Raw genomic sequence first — 19,853 nt, 5'->3', positions numbered from 1 at the left:
AGCCTGTGGCACTGCTGAGGTGTTATGGAAGCCCAGGTTGGTTTGATAGCAGCCTTCAGCTCATCTGCATTGTTGGGTCTGGTGTCTCATCTTCATCTTGACAATACCTCATAGTTTCTCTATGGGGTTAAGGTTCAGGCGAGTTTGCTGCCAATCAAATCCTGTTATTTGTAAACCAGGTATTGGTACTTTTGGCAGTGTGGACAGTGAGAGTGCGTCAATGACTGGGTTCTGGACATCTGTCATGTCAGCAGTCTTCCCCTTGATTACGGAGCCTACTGAAACAGACTTGAGGCCCCTTCACATTAAGCGACGCTGCAGCGATACCGACAACGATCCGGATCGCTGCAGCGTCGCTGTTTGGTCGCTGGAGAGCTGTCACACAGACCGCTCTCCAGCGACCAACGATGCCGGTAACCAGGGTAAACATCGGGTAACTAAGCGCAGGGCCGCGCTTAGTAACCCGATGTTTACCCTGGTTACCATCCTAAAAGTAAAAAAAACAAACAGTACATACTTACCTACCGCTGTCTGTCCCCGGCGCTCTGCTTCTCTGCACTCCTCCTGTACTGGCTGTGAGCACAGCGGCCGGAAAGCAGAGCGGTGACGTCACCGCTCTGCTTTCCGGCTGACCGACGCTCACAGCCAGAGCAGGAGGAGTGCAGAGCACAGCGCTGGAGGACAGACAGCGTTAGGTAAGTATGTACTGTTTGTTTTTTTTACTTTTAGGATGGTAACCAGGGTAAACATCGGGTTACTAAGCGCGGCCCTGCGCTTAGTTACCCGATGTTTACCCTGGTTACCAGTGAAGACATCGCTGGATCGGTGTCACACACGCCGATCCAGCGATGTCAGCAGGGAGTCCAGCGACGAAATAAAGTTCTGGACTTTCTTCAGCGACCAACGATCTCCCAGCAGGGGCCTGATCGTTGGTCGCTGTCACACATAACGATTTTATTAACGATATCGTTGCTACGTCACAAAAAGCAACGATATCGTTAACAATATCGTTATGTGTGAAGGTACCTTAAGGGACCTTTTTAAAAGCTTAGGAAGCCTTTGCAGGTGTTTTTGTTAATTATTCTAATTTAGTGAGATAATGACTTTTGGGCTTTCATTGGCTGAAATCATCAATATTAAGGCCGGGGTCACACTTGCGTGTGCAATGCGAGAAACTTCCTCGAGTTTCTCGCATTAATACCCGGCACTGCTACCAGTGGTTCGGACCGGAGCGTTCAGCTGCATAGAAATACATACAGCCGCACACTACGGTCCTGAGTGCTGGCGGCAGTGCCGGGTATTGATGCAAGAGACTCGCATTGCACACGCAAGTGTGACACCGACCTAACAGAAATAAACACGTGAAATAGATCACTGTTTGTAATGACTCTGTATAATATATTAGTTTCACTTTTTGTTTTTTTTGTATTGGAGAACTGAAATTAACTTTTTGATGATATGCTAATTTAGTGAGAAGCACCTGTATATACAGATTATACCTATTACGTGTTGGAATAGGATCCTGGAGATGGGAATATTCCTTTAAGTCTATGGGTTGGTGCAATTACACCAAATTGCGTTTTATATATATATATATATATATATATATATATATATATATATATAATTTTTTTTCTATTTTTAGGCAATGATATCCTTTTTTTTTAATGTTTTTGTGTCCAAGAGCCACATTTCTATATTTATTTTTCAATTTTACATTGCTGGGGCTGTATAAGGTCTTGTTTTTTGAAGGATGAGATGATGCGTTCACTGGTACAATTGCAAATGTGGCATTTGTAAAGCAGGGGTCGTTTATAGATGTGACCATATCAGTTATTTGTGTTTTTTTTTTTTTTACATAAAAATAGAAATAGAGGGGTAGACGGGGATTTCATTTTTAGTTTCTTTTTTTAACTTGTACACTTCGGAGTTTGTCATTGATCTTTTCAATACTCTTGTGATGCAAGTTCACATGAGCCTATAACAAAATGTCCATTTTTTTTCCCGTATTGTCTTCTATCTGCAATCTGTCTGCCATTTGTTTTTATACAAACTTTACAAAACCAAAGTAATTTTCCTTGGTTAAAGATTGCAATGTATCCATAAAAATCAGATGCTCCACAGTTGATCGTGGTTGATCGGTACGATACTGAGACGACTAGTGCATGCTGCGATTCCTTTTTATTTTTATTACTTGAACACTCAGTCCGTGAAGGAAAAACATATGATTTAATCTGAACAGCCCTATGGAATAACAATGGTCTGACTGCTGTTATTTTATTCATGGGCGGTGACTGAAAATCTCGTGGTGTGAATGTAGCCCACCGCTGACGGGCGGTAGATTAGACCCAGCCTCTGTAGTGGTCACAATGTCCTCAGGATCTAGGGGCTTAATCTGCAGGATCAGGGTTCTCACCAATCTTTCCCGGTTTCAGCAGAATCCTGGCTATGTATGTCAGCCATCCTCCTGCAGCTGATCGCACGGATACAGAGGCGGTATCTCCCATCAGCATGACGTATATATCTATCATGGAACATTAATTTACCAGCGCTCATGAGGGATATGTCCATGATGTAGTGTTAAGGGGCTGTGAAGATCTGATTTCTTATACTTGTATGACTATGTTCCCACAAGGAGCTTTTGGTGAGTTGTTTTTATGCTGTTTATTTTTGAAAAAATACCTAATGTACGTAATACGAGCAGAAAGCCTGCAACATCAAATACTCTCCAAAATCTCATTGTGAGAACGTAGAGATGTTTTGGATCCTTTTCCGACAGTCACTGTGTAGAACAGTTATTAATTTAAAAGATCTGTATGATGCTTAAAGGGATATCCGCGACTTTACAAAAAACAAATCTATCCAATCACTAACGGGCAGGTAATTGCAGCTTACCTGCTGTCGTGCCCGGCGCCTTTCTTCCCCGGCACAGAGCGGTCACAGGTCGCTCCTGCCGGGGAATCAGAAGCCTGTGCTGAGGTCACGTCTACTGAGCAGAGACTTCTCTTTCAGTCTGCTCTGTAGACTCGGCGGGCCTTCCTGCGTCATTCTGATTGAGAGCCTGATTCCCCCTGCCTAACTGGGCGATCCGGCTGTCAGTCAGAATGACCTCGATAGTTCCGCCTCATCGCGTCAGCAGAGGTAGCTGAATCCCTGGCAGGAGCGCTATGTGACCACTCTGCGCCGGGCACAACAGGCAGGTAAGTTGCAGTTAGCTGCCTGTTAGGCTACGTTCACATTTGCGTTGTGCGCAGCTGCGTCGGCGACGCAACGCACAACGCAAATAAAAACGCACCAAAACGCACGCAAAAACGCTGCGTTTTGCGACGCATGCGTCCTCTTTTGCCGAAATTTGGACGCAAGAAAAATGCAATTTGTTGCGTTTTCTTCGCTCGACGCTTGCGACAAAAAAAACGCTGCTGCGTCGCCCGACGCAAACACGCAAAACGCTAATGTGAACGTAGCCTTAGAGCTTATGCACATTTTTTTTTCTAAAGTCCCAGATACCCCCTTTAAAGGGGTATTCCCATCTCCAAGATCCTTTCCCAATATGTAGTAGTATTAATTTGCTAAGTCAATTACCCCATGTGCAGGGCATTGCAGTAGCTTAGGTATCTATGGCCATGGCCACTAATTGTCACTATTTGAGTGGCCGTAACCATGGATACCTAAGCTACTGCAATTCCCTGTACATGGGGTAAGTGACATAGCGAATCAGAAGAACTATGCTACATTTCTAATTGGAGTCATTTGTTAATATTATGTATTACACCTACTATATATTGACATATGATCTTTGCTATGGGAACATCCCTTTAAAGAGGTTTTCCATATAAATACAGTACAGACCAAAAGTTTGGACACACCTTCTCATGTAAAGATTTTTCTGTATTTTCATGACTTCGAAAATTGTACATTCACACTGAAGGCATCAAAACTACATACTTAACAAAAAAGTGTGAAACAACTGAAATTACCGTATATACTCGAGTATAAGCCGACCCGAGTATAAGCCGACCCCCCTAATTTTGCCACAAAAAACTGGGAAAACTTATTGACTCGAGTATAAGCCTAGGGTGGAAATGCAGCATTTACCGGTGAATTTCAAAAATAAAAATAGATAATTATTTCCCCATAGCTGTGCCATATAGTGCTCTGCACCGTTCATATTTCCCCATAGGTGTGAACCATATAGTGCTCTGCACCGTTCATTGTGCCCCCTAGCTGTGCCATATACGGTGCTCTGCACCGTTCACTGTGCCCCATAGCTGTGCCATATACGGTGCTCTGCACCGTTCACTGTGCCCCATAGCTGTGCTGTGCCATATACGGTGCTCTGCACCGTTCACTGTGCCCCATAGCTGTGCTGTGCCATATACGGTGCTCTGCACCGTTCACTGTGCCCCATAGCTGTGCTGTGCCATATACGGTGCTCTGCACCGTTCACTGTGCCCCATAGCTGTGCTGTGCCATATACGGTGCTCTGCACCGTTCACTGTGCCCCATAGCTGTGCTGTGCCATATACGGTGCTCTGCACCGTTCACTGTGCCCCATAGCTGTGCTGTGCCATATACGGTGCTCTGCACCGTTCACTGTGCCCCATAGCTGTGCTGTGCCATATACGGTGCTCTGCACCGTTCACTGTGCCCCATAGCTGTGCTGTGCCATATACGGTGCTCTGCACCGTTCACTGTGCCCCATAGCTGTGCTGTGCCATATACGGTGCTCTGCACCGTTCACTGTGCCCCATAGCTGTGCTGTGCCATATACGGTGCTCTGCACCGTTCATTGTGCCCCATAGCTGTGCTGTGCCATATACGGTGCTCTGCACCGTTCACTGTGCCCCATAGATGTTCCACATAAATTTGTGCCGCCGCTGCCGCAATAAAGAAAAAAAAACACATACTTACCTCCCTTGATTGCAGCTCCCGGCGTCTCGTTCCGGCGCCTCCATCTTCCCGGCGTCTCTGCTCTGACTGATCAGGCAGAGGGCGCCGCGCACACTGTATGCGTCATCGCGCCCTCTGCCTGAACAGTCAGAGAGCGCAGACGCCGGGAAGATGGAGGCGCCGGCCGGGAAGATGGATCGGCGCCCGGCGGCTGGAACGTGGACAGGTGAATATAACATACTCACCTAGTCCTGGCGATCCTCGCGCTGTCCCCTCCTGTCTTCGGTGCCGCAGCTTCTTTCTCTATCAGCGGTCACCGGCACCGCTGATTAGAGAAATGAATAAGCGGCTCCGCCCCTATGGGAGGTGGAGCCGCTTATTCATTTCTGTAATGAGCGGTCCCACGTGACCGCTGAAGAGAGGAAGAAGCTGCAGCGCCGAAGCCCGTGGGACGGCAGGGACAGCGCGAGGATCGCTGGGACTAGGTAAGTATACCCCAGCGCCCTCACCCCCTCACCCGCCGACCCCACCGCTACCGTGACTCGAGTATAAGCCGAGGGGGGCACTTTCAGCCCAAAAATTTGGGCTGAAAATCTCGGCTTATACTCGAGTATATACGGTATGTCTTTTATTCTAGGTTCTTCAGAGTAGCCACCTTTTTCTTTGACTGCTTTGCACACTCTTAATAATAATAATAATTTTTATTTATATAGCGCCAACATATTCCGCAGCGCTTTACAAATTATAGAGGGGACTTGTACAGACAATAGACATTACAGCATAACAGAAATACAGTTCAAAACAGATACCAGGAGGAATGAGGGCCCTGCTCGCAAGCTTACAAACTATGAGGAAAAGGGGAGACACGAGAGGTGGATGGTAACAATTGCTTTAGTTATTCGGACCGGCCATAGTGTAAGGCTCGGGTGTTCATGTAAAGCTGCATGAACCAGTTAACTGCATAAGTATGTAGCAGTACAGACACAGTGGGCTATTAACTGCATAAAGTGAATGAGAACATGATGCGAGGAACCTGATAGTTTTTTTTTTTTTTTATAAATAGGCCACACAGGGATAGTTAGGTTAATGCATTGAGGCGGTAGGCCAGTCTGAACAAATGAGTTTTTAGGGTATGCTTAAAACTGTGGGGATTGGGGATTAATCGTATTAACCTAGGTAGTGCATTCCAAAGAATCGGCGCAGCACGTGTAAAGTCTTGGAGACGGGAGTGGGAGGTTCTGATTATTGAGGATGCTAACCTGAGGTCATTAGCGGAGCGGAGGGCACGGGTAGGGTGGTAGACTGATACCAGGGAGGAGATGTAGGGTGGTGCTGAGCCATGGAGTGCTTTGTGGATGAGGGTAGTAGTTTTGTACTGGATTCTGGAGTGGATGGGTAGCCAGTGTAATGACTGGCACAAGGTAGAGGCATCGGTGTAACGGTTGGTGAGGAATATGATCCTGGCAGTAGCATTCAGGACAGATTGGAGCGGGGAAAGTTTGGTAAGAGGGAGGCCGATTAGTAGAGAGTTACAATAGTCCAGACGAGAATGAATAAGTGAAACAGTAAGAGTTTTTGCAGAGTCGAAAGTAAGAAAAGGGCGAATTCTAGAAATGTTTTTGAGATGCAGGTAAGAAGAGCGAGCCAGTGATCGGATGTGGGGGGTGAATGAAAGGTCAGAATCAAGGATGACCCCAAGGCAGCGGGCATGTTGCTTTGGAGTAATGGTGGAACCGCACACGGAGATGGCAATGTCAGGCAAAGGTAGGTTAGTAGAGGGAGAGAACACGAGGAGTTCAGTTTTTGACAGGTTAAGTTTCAGATAGAGGGAGGACATGATGTTAGAGACAGCGGTAAGACAATCACTGGTGTTTTCTAAAAAGGTCGGTGTGATATGAGGAGAAGAAGTGTATAATTGGGTGTCGTCAGCATAGAGATGGTACTGGAAACCAAATCTACTGATTGTTTGTCCAATAGGGGCAGTATACAACGAGAAGAGGAGGGGGCCTAGGACTGATCCTTGAGGAACCCCAACAGTAAGGGGAAGGTGAGAGGAGGAGGAACCAGCAAAAACAAACAGTGAAGGATGGGTCAGAGAGATAGGAGGAGAACCAGGAGAGAACGGTGTCCTTGAGGCCGATGGAGCGGAGCATAGTGAGGAGGAGCTGATGATCCACAGTATTGAAAGCTGCGGAGAGATCCAAGAGAATTAGCATGGAGTAGTGACCATTAGATTTAGCTGTTAGTAGGTCATTAGAGACTTTAGTGAGGGCAGTTTCAGTAGAGTGTAAAGAGCGGAAGCCAGATTGAAGAGGGTCGAGAAGAGAGTTATCTGAGAGATAGCGGGTAAGACGGGAGTGGACCAGGTGTTCGAGGAGTTTAGAGATGAAGGGAAGATTAGAGACAGGTCTATAATTAGCGGCACAGTTTTGATCGAGGGATGGTTTTTTAAGTAATGGATGTATGATGGCATGCTTAAATGAGGAGGGAAAAATACCGGAAGTGAGGGAAAGGTTGAATATTTTTGTTAGGTGAGAGGTGACAGCCGGGGAAAGGGACTGGAGGAGATGTGACGGAATGGGGTCACTGGTGCAAGTGGTCGGGCGAGAAGATGCAAGGAGCCTGCTTACTTCTTCTTCTGTAACTGCTTCAAAGTCAGAGAGTGAACTAGATGCAGTGGGGGAGGGAGGACAGTGCATGGTATGAAGAGATTGGGAGATGATTTCCTGTCGAATGTGGTCAATTTTTTCTTTGAAGTAATTGGCCAGATCGTCAGCACGGAGATCCGTGGTTGGGGCCTGCTCTCTTGGGTTGAGTAGGGACTGGAACGTGTCAAAGAGACGTTTAGGGTTATTGGACAGGGAGGTGATGAGGGTGTTGAAGTAGGTTTGTTTGGAGAGGTGAAGGGCAGAATTGTATGTCTTTAGCATGAACTTATAATGGATGACATTCTCTTGATGAGCTTCAAGAGGTAGTCACCGGGAATGGTTGTCACTTCACAGGTGTGTTCTGTCAGGTTTAATAAGTGGGATTTCTTGCCTTATAAATAGGGTTGGGACCATCAGTTGTGTTGTGCAGAAGTCTGGTGGATACGCAGCTGAAGGTCCTACTGAATAGACTGTTAGAATTTGTATTATGGCAAGAAAAAAGCAGCTAAGTAAAGAAAAACGTGTGGCCATCATTACTTTCAGAAATGAAGGTTAGTCAGTCCTAAAAATTGGGAAATCTTTGAAAGTGTCCCCAAGTGTAGTTGCAAAAACCATCATGTGCTACAAAGAAGCTGGCTCACATGAGGATCGCTCCAGGAAAGGAAGACCAAGAGTCACCTCTGCTTCTGAGGTTAAGTTTATACGAGTCACCAGCCTCAGAAATCGCAGGTTAACAGCAGCTCAGATTAGAGACCAGGTCAATGCCACACAGAGTTCTAGCAGCAGACACATCTCTGCAACAACTGTTAAGAGGAGACTTTGTGCAGCAGGCCTTCATTGTAAAATAGCTGCTAGAAAACCACTGCTAAGGACAGGCAACAAGCAGAAGATACTTGTTTGGGCTAAAGAACACAAGGAATGGACATTAGACCAGTGGAAATCTGTGCTTTGGTCTGATGAGTCCAAATTTGAGATCTTTGATTCCAACCACCGTGTCTTTGTGCGACGCAGAAAAGGTGAACGGATGGACTCTACATGCCTGGTTCCCACCGTGAAGCATGGAAGAGGAGGTGTGATGGTGTGGGGGTGCTTGGCTGGTGACACTGTTGGGGATTTATTCAAAATTGAAGGCATACTGAACCAGCATGGCTACCACATCATCTTGCAGGGGCATGCTATTCCATCCAGTTTGTGTTTAGTTGCACCATTTATTTTTCAACAGGACAATGACCCCAAACACACCTCCAGGCTGTGTAAGGGCTATTTGACCAAGAAGAAGAGTGACGGGGTGCTACGCCAGAGGACCTGGCCTCCACAGTCACCAGACCTGAACTCAATCGAGATGGTTTGGGGTGAGCTGGACCGCAGAGTGAAGGCAAAAGGGCCAACAAGTGCTAAGCATCTCTGGGAACTCCTTCAAGATTGTTGGAAGACCATTCCCGGTGACTACCTCTTGAAGCTGATCAAGAGAATGCCAAGAGTGTGCAAAGCAGTCATCAAAGAAAAAGGTGGCTACTCTGCGGAACCTAGAATATAAGACATATGTTCAGTTGTTTCACACTTTTTTGTTAAGTATATAATTCCACATGTGTCAATTCATAGTTTTGATGCCTTCAGTGTGAATGTACAATTTTCATAGTCATGAAAATACAGAAAAATTTTTAAATGAGAAGGTGTGTCCAAACTTTTTGTCTGTACTGTACATGTATCTCCTATCGATCGGTTATAAATACTTGATTGCTGGTGTGGCTAACAACCACAGGCTTCTCTGAGCCCTCTGTGACAATGCAGTTCTAATGCGCACACATGTGGCCCCTGGGCTATTCACTTTTATTGGACTACCGATCTCAGTCAGTCCTATAGAAGTGAATGAATTTAGTGGAACTGGTCCCATGGCTTTCAAAGCTGAATGAGTATGTGAGCCTCTACTGATCCTTCCCTCGGCTGTGTGCCCGCTAATCCATTATGTCCAGTACTGGCACCATTCTAACCAGTATTCTCACATAAATCACTTGCAGTCACTGCGTGTTGGCCCTGGGCACATGTTTATTTTTCCATGAATTGTATGGTTTGGCATAATGTCTCCTGTTGTCTTGGCGTAATCTAGTGTGAGAATTGTGAGACGCCTCATTATTCATCAGTGTATATAGCTCAGCACTGTGTGACGCACTCGCCTTATCTAACGCCGCCTTACACAAACACACTACATGTTTAGCCTATTGGTAAATACATGTCTTTTATAAGATTTTTTTTTTACATCCTTTAAAAAAAGGAAAAAAAAATGGAAAGAGGGAATGCTATAAAATAGCACCTGGAAGATGCAGACACTTTTTTGTTTCTTTTTCCTTCATCTCTTACTTCCAGGAGCCCCAACTTTTTTCAATTTGTCTTTTTGACAGTCGTATTAGGGCTGTTTTTTTTTTGTTTTGTTGGATGAGTTATATTTTTTAGTGGTCAATATACCATGTAATTTATTATTAAAGGGAACCTGTCACCCCGAAAATCCCGGGTGAGGTAAGCCCACCGGCATCAGGGGCTTATCTACAGCATACTGTAATGCTGTAGATAAGCCCCCGATGTTACCTGAAAGAGGAGAAAAAGACGTTATATTATACTCGCCCAGGTGCGGTCCCGCTGCTGGTCAGGTTAGATGGGCATCTCCGGTCCGCTGCGGCGCCTCCTATCTTCTTTCCATGACGTCCTCTTCTGATCTTCAGCCACGGCTCCGGCGCAGGGGTACTTTGCTCTGCCCTGTTGAGGGCAGACAAAGTACTGCAGTGCGCAGGCGCCGGGCCTCTGACCTTTCCGGCGCCTGCGCACTGCAGTACTATCCTCTGCCCTCAAGAGGGCAGAGCAAAGTACGCCTGCGCCGGAGCCGTGGCTGAAGATCAGAAGAGGACATCATGGAAAGAAGATAGGAGGCGCCGCAGCGGACCGGAGACGCCCATCTGACCTGACCAGCAGCGGGACTGCCCCTGGGTGAGTATAATATAACGTCTTTTTCTCCTCTCTCTTTCAGGTAACATCGGGGGCTTATCTACAGCATTACAGAATGCTGTAGATAAGCCCCTGATGCCGGTGGGCTTACCTCACCCGCGATTTTCGGGGTGACAGATTCCCTTTAAGAAAACAAGAGAAAAACTTGCGTGTGCAATGCAAGAAACTGATGCATCAACACCCGGCACTGCCGGCGGTGGTTCAGACTGGAGCGTTCAGGTGCATAGAAATACATGCAGCCTCACTCTCCGTTCCCAAGTGGTATTGATGCGCGAGTTTCTCGCATTGCACACACAAGTGTGACACCGGCCTAATATGCTAATTATGCAAATTGTCTCTTCAGAGAGGAAGAGAGCTAGAACTCTAGTGCCACCTATTGGAAGGTAGCAATCCTACAAGTCTCCGCAATGAGAAACTATACTTCTTGGATACGGCCGAGTCTCGCAGGTGAAAACCCAGCTCTGGGACCGGCATTCCAGAGCGGAGCGTGCGGCTCCATGTATTGCTGTGCGGCTGCACGCTCCGCTCCGGAGTGCCGGCGCCAGAGCTGGGTTTTCACCTGCGAGACTCAGCTGTATCTCGTGTATGTGTGATCCCGGCCTAATACACACACTCGTAGGCACGGAGCGGTCAGTCCAGGTCAGTGGGTGGTGGAAGCCACCGGGGATCCGACTATCCGACAGTATTCTTTCCTCCGTAATGCCTCAGCGCTTGTCAAACATACCAGGCTGGTATGTCTGGTCCCGGTGTCTGATACATGATGCCCAAGGATTTAAACACATACATGAATAAATGGTACCTGTGTCAACAGCATTTGGTCCGTGTGTCCGTTTTTACCATCAGTCTCATCAGTGTTTTTCATGGATGGATAAATAAATGACAACACTTCTCCTATACTTTGAAATGTTACACACGGACAGCACACGGGCCGTACACTGTGACCATCCGTGTGCTCTACGTGTTTATCACAGGCCTATAGGCTTCCCCTGGCTTTTTTCAGTATTTGACGGCCCCGTGAAAAAATGGACATGTGAACGGCCCCATAGATTATGATGGGTATGTTTTGGATATGTGACGGATTGAACACGTATGTGGAACATGGGCATCTGAATGAGGCCTTATTGCGGGGAAGGCAGGGTGGCCAAGAAGAGCAATTCTGGCATTTTGTAGAATACAGAACATACAGCTTTATCAATTCGAAGCTTTACAGATGTGGAAACGTACTTATTTTGTATATAATTGTTACACACACTTTATAAGATTTGTAGCCGCCCTGACTGGGAATAGAGCCCGAGGCTTCAGATCTACCACAGACTTTGACATGTCAGTTCAAACGCTGGTTTCTCAGTAATGGAGGAACGGACCGGCCATGGGAAGGTATTGCTGGATTTGTCTAGGAAAGAGAGACATGTGCATAGAAATAGTTTGTGGTGTGACCCCTGCTTTTAAGCTTTTCCTGATGGGATGACAGGCGGCCTCTCTTTTCCCCTCTCTAAAAACAGACCTGTCTCAGTGATTTTTAATTTTTTTGTGGACACCGTCAACAAACAAAACCTGGAGATGTCAACAGCTCCATCATTGTGTGAAAGTGTTTGCCTCCTTCCTGATTTCCTATTCTTTGTCATGTTTGTCACACTTAAATGTTTCTGATCACCAAACCAATGTAAATATTAGACAAAGAACACAAGAAAACACAAAATGCAGTATTAAAATGAAGGTCTTTATTATTAAGGGAAAAAGAAATCAAAACCTATCTTTTGTTGCATAAAAACCAAAGCTGGCAAAAACTGCTTGATGAAACTTGATGAATCTGGGACTTTGTCTTCAATTATTCTGCAAAAGCAGTCATGTTATATTACGCATAGAACTGCCATATTTTTTACGGATTGTAAGACGCACCTAGGTTTTAGAGGACTAAAATAAGGAAAAAAATTGAAGCAAAAAATGTGGTTATGACTCATTGTTATGGTGGGGGGACGGAGGGTCTGCTACTGACTCTGCTATGGGTGGAATGTCCTCTAGTTCTGTACTAGTGTCCATCATCCGGGGGTATAGGTCTCCTTTGCCAAGGGTTGTGGAGTCAATAAGCTAATCCTCCGACTCCTCAATTTCCCTGACTCAGACTCCACTGGTCACTACTGAGCATGTGCATAAAGTGCAGCACAGATTCATCTCCACTACAAGCCGAGATCCTTAGATCTGGAACAGACATTTATATACATTTCACAATTTTCCCAAATTCTTCTGAAAACCTTTACAGCACATCCTGCATTGAACTACTGAACCCAATTTATTATATATTGTCAGTCAGTCCATTTTTTGTTGCACCGACTCCGATTTCACACTGTGACCCACTTCCGTAATATAAGACGAGACACACACACACACACACACACACACACACACACGTGGACACACACACACACACACTTTGCTCCAAAATTTGGGAGAAATAAATAATACAGTAATCAGTTACAGTATATAGGTCTTATTTCTGCACTGAAAAATAGAAGGAAACCTGACACATATCCATAAAGGGAATCCTAGCAGGAGGATCTAGCTTCCTAAGTCATCTATAAGGGCATGTAGGTCATAGGAAGCTGAATAAAATGATACCTTGATATCTGCGGTCCAATGCCTTATTCCAGAGAAATCCATATTTTTCTTAATATGTAAATGACCTGTTCAGGACTGTGGGACAGACATGGATGTATATGAGAATCTGCCTCCAGAGATTATTGTAAATGAAAGGGGCATCACCATTGTGAGACATGTAATGCCTGACGGTCTGCTCTCCTGATCTACATGTCTCACACTGGTAACTACCCTTTCATTTACATGATCTCTGGAGGCAGATTCTCAAGGACATCTGTGTCTGGCCCATAGATATTCACCGTTTATTTACATGTAAGTGAAACGTGAATTTCTCTGGAATAAGACATCAGATTTCAGATACCAAAGTATCACTTTATTCAGCTTCCTGTGACCTACATGCCCATATAGACGGCTTAGGAGAATCCCACTGACAGATTCCTTTTAACAGCATATCAAAACTCAGTAATCAGACTTAACATAAAATTCAGACTTTTGAATTTCTAAGTTATTGTATTCAAGTGTTGCTTTCTGCATATAACCAATCACATAAATGTTGGGTGGTAAATAATAGTGTATTGTTTTGTATTTTACACTCGCAGGCGTTTTGACACAGGAGACTCACTTTGAAAATCTTCAACACTTAGGCTCATCCTATTTGGCTGCTTCTTATGTGAAGACACTTGAATCGGCTGGAGCCAGAGTCATCCCCATAAGGTAACCTGAGCCTGGTTGGTAAGATGTCTGTTCTTTGTGACACATAATAGTGCAGTATAGTGATTGTCCTGCCGAGAAACAAGGCCTCCATACAGTAAGGGTCCTGGCATATAACACGGCCGAGTGCTATCCAGTGTTTTATCAGATAGCACTTAACCCTATGGGGCAGCGCCGGTCTGCGATTACTTTCTCATGCCGATTCGGCAAAACGATGTATTCAGAGAAACGTCCGAGGATGCGCTGTGCCAGTCCCCAGACCACTGCAGCCGATCACAGGCTTCAGCAGCCCTATGACATCCGGTCATTGCTTCTGAAGCGAGTGTCATAAACCCAAGCTGCTTGCATTGGACTCATGGGTGTGATAAGAAATTACTACGTCCCCCATTTATGTTATTATAGTACATGCCTAAAGTTAAAAGTTAATACCAGGCAACCCCTTTAAAGTCAGGAAGCCCTGCTGATTTTTGTGGAACCAGCTCGCCATCAAGCCAAGTGTGTATGGAGCCCCCTAACTGACAAGAGATAAGCCACAGCCAAATCGATTTGCAAGTCAAAGTGTATCTGCCATGATGGTGGTCTGTGGCTACGGGGACTGGAGCGGGAGAACCGCCTCTTACCTGACGGTATATGCGGCTATTCCTTGATTGGGCAGCCTGGCACAATGTCATCGTTGTGCATCACACATACGTGACGTCTTGCCAGGCTGGCTAATCAGAAAAGCTTACGATGCCATGAGGTAAGAGATGGTTCTCCCAACCCTAACCATCGGCCACAGACCACTGTTGTGTCCCATGGACTGGGATGTGCAAATTCTACTGTGCATTGCTCCATCTCCAAAACAGACGGCATTTCTTATCGACTTTGAATCTGTAGAGCGTGATCCAGTTTGTGCTGCAGTACACACGACTAGGGCCTGCACCCCATACATTGGGACAGTGCGTGAGCGCCTCATCCTGTCCATTGCTTATACATGTGCTACATTGCTGAGTGGTCTCCGTAAGCGGTACAAGAAAGGAAACTCAAACTTGTGCAAGTGCCAATAATAAGGAAGCTTTGTCTTTACATCTGTTCATTTTTATACTTGCTGTTTGTATTAATGGCAGGTTCTTCCAGGTGAAAACTAAACCATTGTATAACAACTATGTATTTTTCCTTTTCAGGATCAATCTTGCTGAAGAAGAGTATGTGAAAATCTTCACTGCCATTAATGGGTATGTGTTACGTATACCAGTTTTGGAAATTGCTCAGGAATCGCATACAATCCTTTCTGCCAGTTTGTAGATCAGTCCAATAGTCCAGTTAGTTATCAGATTCTGAAATTTATGTATGAAATATTCTTAGACATTTTCAGTATACATAATTCAAAACCTCTGAAAGCATGAAAGATCTCATGTTTTCTTCGTATTCTTCCCTCTTTATTATTCCTACTAGATGGTGGCCCGATTTTAACGCATCGGGTATTCTAGAATATGTATAGTAGTATATAGCACAGCCACGTAGTATATAGCACAGTCACGTAGTATATAGCACAGTCACGTAGTATATAGTAGCTACATAGTGTATATAGCAGCCACATAGTATATAGCACAGTCCACGTAACACAGACAGCCACGTAGTATATAGCAGCCACGTAGTGTATATAGCAGCCACGTAGTGTATATAGCAGCCACGTAGTGTATATAGCAGCCACGTAGTGTATATAGCAGCCACGTAGTATATAGCAGCCACGTAATATATAGCAGCCACGTAATATATAGCAGCCACGTAGTATATAGCAGCCACGTAGTATATAGCACAGACAACGTAATATATAGCGCAGCCCACACAGTATATAACACAGGCCACGTAGTATATAACACAGCCCACGCAGTATATAACACTGCCCAGGCAGTATATAGCACAGCCCACGTAGTATATAACACAGCCCACGTAGTAAATAACACAGCCCAGGTAGTATATCACACAGCCCACGCAGTATATAACAGCACACGTAGTATATAACACAGCCCACGTAGTATATAGCAGTGTGGGCACCATATCCCTGTTAAAAAAAAAAAAAGTTATATGCTCACCCTCCGGCGTCCACCGAAGCTGTCCTGACGTGCGTGATGCTGCCGCTAGCTTCCATTTCCAGTGATGCATTGCAAAATTACCCAGATGACTTAGCGGTCTCGCGGGACCGCTAAGTCATCTGGGTAATTTTGCAATGCATCACTGGGAACGGAAGCTGGCGGCAGCATCGCGCTCATCGGTAGACGGCGAAAAGTGAGAATAGCACAATTTTTTAATTTTTTTAAAAATTATTTTTAACATATCTTTTTACTATGGATACTGCATAGGCAACATCAATAGTAAAAAGTTGGTCCGGGATGGGGCGACACAGTGGCGCTGACTGGAGGGAAGTAGGGAGGGGGCTCTGACTGGAGGAGAGTAGTGAGGGGCCAATTCGCGGCCGGACTAAGCCTGTCGCTGATTGGTCGCGGCCTGCCAGCCGCGACCAATCAGCGATGTGGGATTTTGCATTACAGACAAAAAGACAGACAAACAGACAGAAGAACCCCTTAGACAATTATATAGATAGGTGATGTAATAATTGTGTTACCGATATCCAGGTGACACATTGTATTATACAATCACAACTTAACTTCCCAAAGGTAAAGAGAAAATATCCATAATGTGTAATGGTGTATAAGGTTGTTCAGTGAAAACAAGTTATGGCTTCTCCAGCTTTGCCGATCAGTGGGTGTCCCACCGCTGGTACCCGCACTAGGTATTTGTATCTCTATTACGAAATGGAGTGGCAGATCATACACCAAAACGCTGCTCCATTCATTCTTTATGGGGCTGCCAGAATAAGTTAAATCCAGCACTTGGTAGTCCCATAGGGAGGGAATGGAGTGGAGGACGGGCATGTGCACTGTCACTCCATTCTAACGGGGATAAAAGTTCTCCATTTTGCCAATCCGCCGGGGTCCCAGCAGTCGGATCCTATTCTGTGGATAGTTGATAACTTGTTCAAACCGAAGAATCCCTTCAAGGTCGGACTCGCCAATGTCATCAAGACCAGCCAACCATGTGATGTGTATGGGAGCCCTCCGACGGTTCCCTGACTGACGATGTGGGAAGGGAGAAGTATTGGGCAGCTGGAACTGCAGCAGCTGTTTTTTTTTTTTTTTTTTGTTTTCAGTGGAGATAATCCTCCGTTGGCAGCAATTTTTCTCCTCTCTTCCCATAGAAAAGGCATGAATGCTCAGCCATTCCTTGCGTTCATGTATATGAGTGAGTCAGAGGAGATGGCTGTATGCCGAATGAACTTTCGACTGACAGTTGTCTCGTGTATGACTAGCCTTACAGGTCCCTTCATATCTATGTTATGGGCTGTACAGGGGACTAGTTATCTTGTTTCTTTTTTATATATTGCCTCTTGGGAAGTCTGTATGATGAACACTAATCGGAATTTTTTTTTTTATATTCCAGGGTTCTTCTTCCTGGGGGTGGTGTTGACCTTAAAGATTCTGGATATGCGAGAGCCGCCAAGATTTTCTATGATTTAGCGCTAGCGGTAATTTTATTTTTACTTCAATATTATATACAGTATTCTTTTAATCAAGGTAGATTCTCATACAGCAGATATATATATATAAAAAAAAAAAAAAAACCTACACACCCCTGTTAAAATGGCAGTTAATTGTCATGTAAAAAAATTATACCAAGAAGAATGATTTCAGAACGATGTCCACCTTTAAAGGATAAACCCACTTAAGCAGTCTATATGGGAATGTAGGTCATAGGAAGCTAAATAAAGGATACCGTGATATCTGTGTTTCTATGTCTTTTTCCAGAGTAATTTACATTTTTCTTAATATATAAATGAGCCATTAAGGTTTATGGGCTGATGTCATAGCAGAGCTGTGTGCGATTATAACTGTCAGTCATTCCATGTCTCACACTGGTAACTCTCCATTTCATTTACTATAATCTCTGGAGGCAGATTCTAAGGCAGATCTCGTCCGGCCAATAGATCATTACAGCTCATTTATATATAAGAAAAACGTGGATTTTTCTGGAATGAGACATTGGATCGCAGGTATCAAGTTATCATTGTATTTACCTTCTTATGACCTGCCTGTAGACAGCTTGGGGTTGACCCTACTGCCAGATTCCCTTTATTGTCACCCAGAATTTGTACAAATCCAACAGACTATAATGTTTTCGGCGGAAAAGCAAAAATTAAGAAATAAAATAATGTGGTTTCATAAAAAAATTTATGTCCCACAGATATCGTTTAATGACCTTTTGGGAAATTAATGTAGCAGAAATATACACTTACATATGTGTGTACAGTACTTTTTACTTTATTGATTCATAAATATAGATTTATAAACTTTTACTTTTGAAATTATTCTATTGCAGTATTTTTTCCTCTCCTGCCTAAACTTTTTCACATTACTGTATAAAAATATTAATTATTTATTTTTTAATCAATACAACTAGAAAAGCAAGAAAAATCTCCTCCCAATCCCAGTCCTTTCTGTCACACACAAACATACTTTGGTAGGCAATGAAAATAAAAGTGTTATGGCTATTAAACTATACATGTGGGATCCACCACTGAGACCTGCATGTCTTCCAAAAATTGGGGCCCATGCAAATTGTCTCTTCAGAGAGGAAGAGGACTACAACTCTAGCGCCACCTATATGAAGTAGCAATCCTAACAGTCAATGTCGACCCTTTAACAAGCCTTGTCACACGACTTAGGGGGACAAAAGCCAAAATCTGAATTTGCAAACACTGTGTCTCTCCTGGTACTCCCCTCATCAGTGCAAAGTGTGAGATCTGGTTTGGCTAGGTAAGAGACGTCTGATTGGGATTCAAGGGGTAGCGTTTCTCCTGGTGAAGAGTGACAGGTCAAGCCTGACATGTCGAGGTGAGGAGACTTTTAAGCCTCAGTGCTCCTCTGGGAAATATGCAAATTGTCTCTTCAGAGAGGAAGAGGACTAGAACTCTAGTGCCACCTATGGGAAGCAGCAATCCTAAAAATCCTTCTGTCCTCTGCTTTCATTGGTCACAAGCGCATGCCCAATACTGGGCTATGACGTGCGGTGAAACTCCGCCTACAGCCCAGTCAGTCGGAGGGGTGTTATTACTGGGGCACGCCTGGGTGATGCAAAGGATTCTGGTACTTAATGTGACGTCAGCAGCGGCTGCAGCCAGGATCACGTGATGGGGACCGAGCTGTAAGGAATAGTTCCGCTCAGAAGAACATATGGCAGTATGTATTTGCAAAAAGACGTGTTTACAAGGTTTAAATCGATGGGGGCATTATAAAATGTAGTATATTTTTGCTTCTGAGTTTCCATCTCCATCTGAAAGCGATGAAAATACACAAAAAATCTATTCTATCATTGTTTGGTCCTGATGAAGAAGTTTGAAAATCTTGAAATGCTTTGACGTAAACCGCATTCATTCTTCACCTTTGAACCTTGGGCAGCGTGGACTCTGAACCATCGTATTCCTCATTTATTGCAAAAAAAAAATTAATCCAGAGCTTCATGGATTGGTGTTTGATGGATAAAAATCCTCCAACAAGTCTGAGATCTCCTTGTGAAGACACAAGCGTTGGTTGTGGCTGTTTATTATACACCATAATTGTACTTTGGAGAAGTGAAAAATGCTCTGTAACAAAATCATGGAAAATCCTATTGTTCTATGTGCAGGAAAGAGGAAGGGGATACCCACTACAAAGCTACAAACACTGATTCACAGCAAAGGAACACCATATATGAATAGAATAATATACCCAATAAAACTTAACATTTAATAATACTCTTTATAATAAAAACACAGGATATATAGGGTGCCAACCTCCGCAGCAAGGTAGGGGACAGATAGTCGGGACCCTAGGGATCGAGAGCACCCTGTATCTTTGTCTTATATCTTTGTGTCAAACAACTGGTACTGGTTTTAGGTTGTATGTGGTATGTGTTTTTATTATAAAGAGTATTATT

The 19,853-nt window shown here is 44.5% G+C and overlaps 1 protein-coding gene across 1 annotated transcript in view; it reads left to right on the top strand.

Moving 5' to 3' along the window:
- The window catches only part of GGH (gamma-glutamyl hydrolase), a 52,374-nt gene that overhangs the window by 18,010 nt on the left and 14,511 nt on the right, over window positions 1-19,853 (top strand). The window contains exons 2-4 of the mRNA XM_069731403.1: window positions 13,730-13,844; window positions 15,005-15,055; window positions 17,322-17,406. Of these exons, the coding sequence (XP_069587504.1) occupies window positions 13,730-13,844; window positions 15,005-15,055; window positions 17,322-17,406 (251 nt within the window). The remainder of the gene's footprint in view (window positions 1-13,729; window positions 13,845-15,004; window positions 15,056-17,321; window positions 17,407-19,853) is intronic.

The sequence above is a fragment of the Ranitomeya imitator genome, chromosome 6 (genome assembly GCF_032444005.1).
Source record: "Ranitomeya imitator isolate aRanImi1 chromosome 6, aRanImi1.pri, whole genome shotgun sequence".
In the NCBI taxonomy this organism is placed as follows: domain Eukaryota; kingdom Metazoa; phylum Chordata; class Amphibia; order Anura; family Dendrobatidae; genus Ranitomeya; species Ranitomeya imitator.
This window is presented reverse-complemented; position numbering and strand designations above follow the sequence as displayed.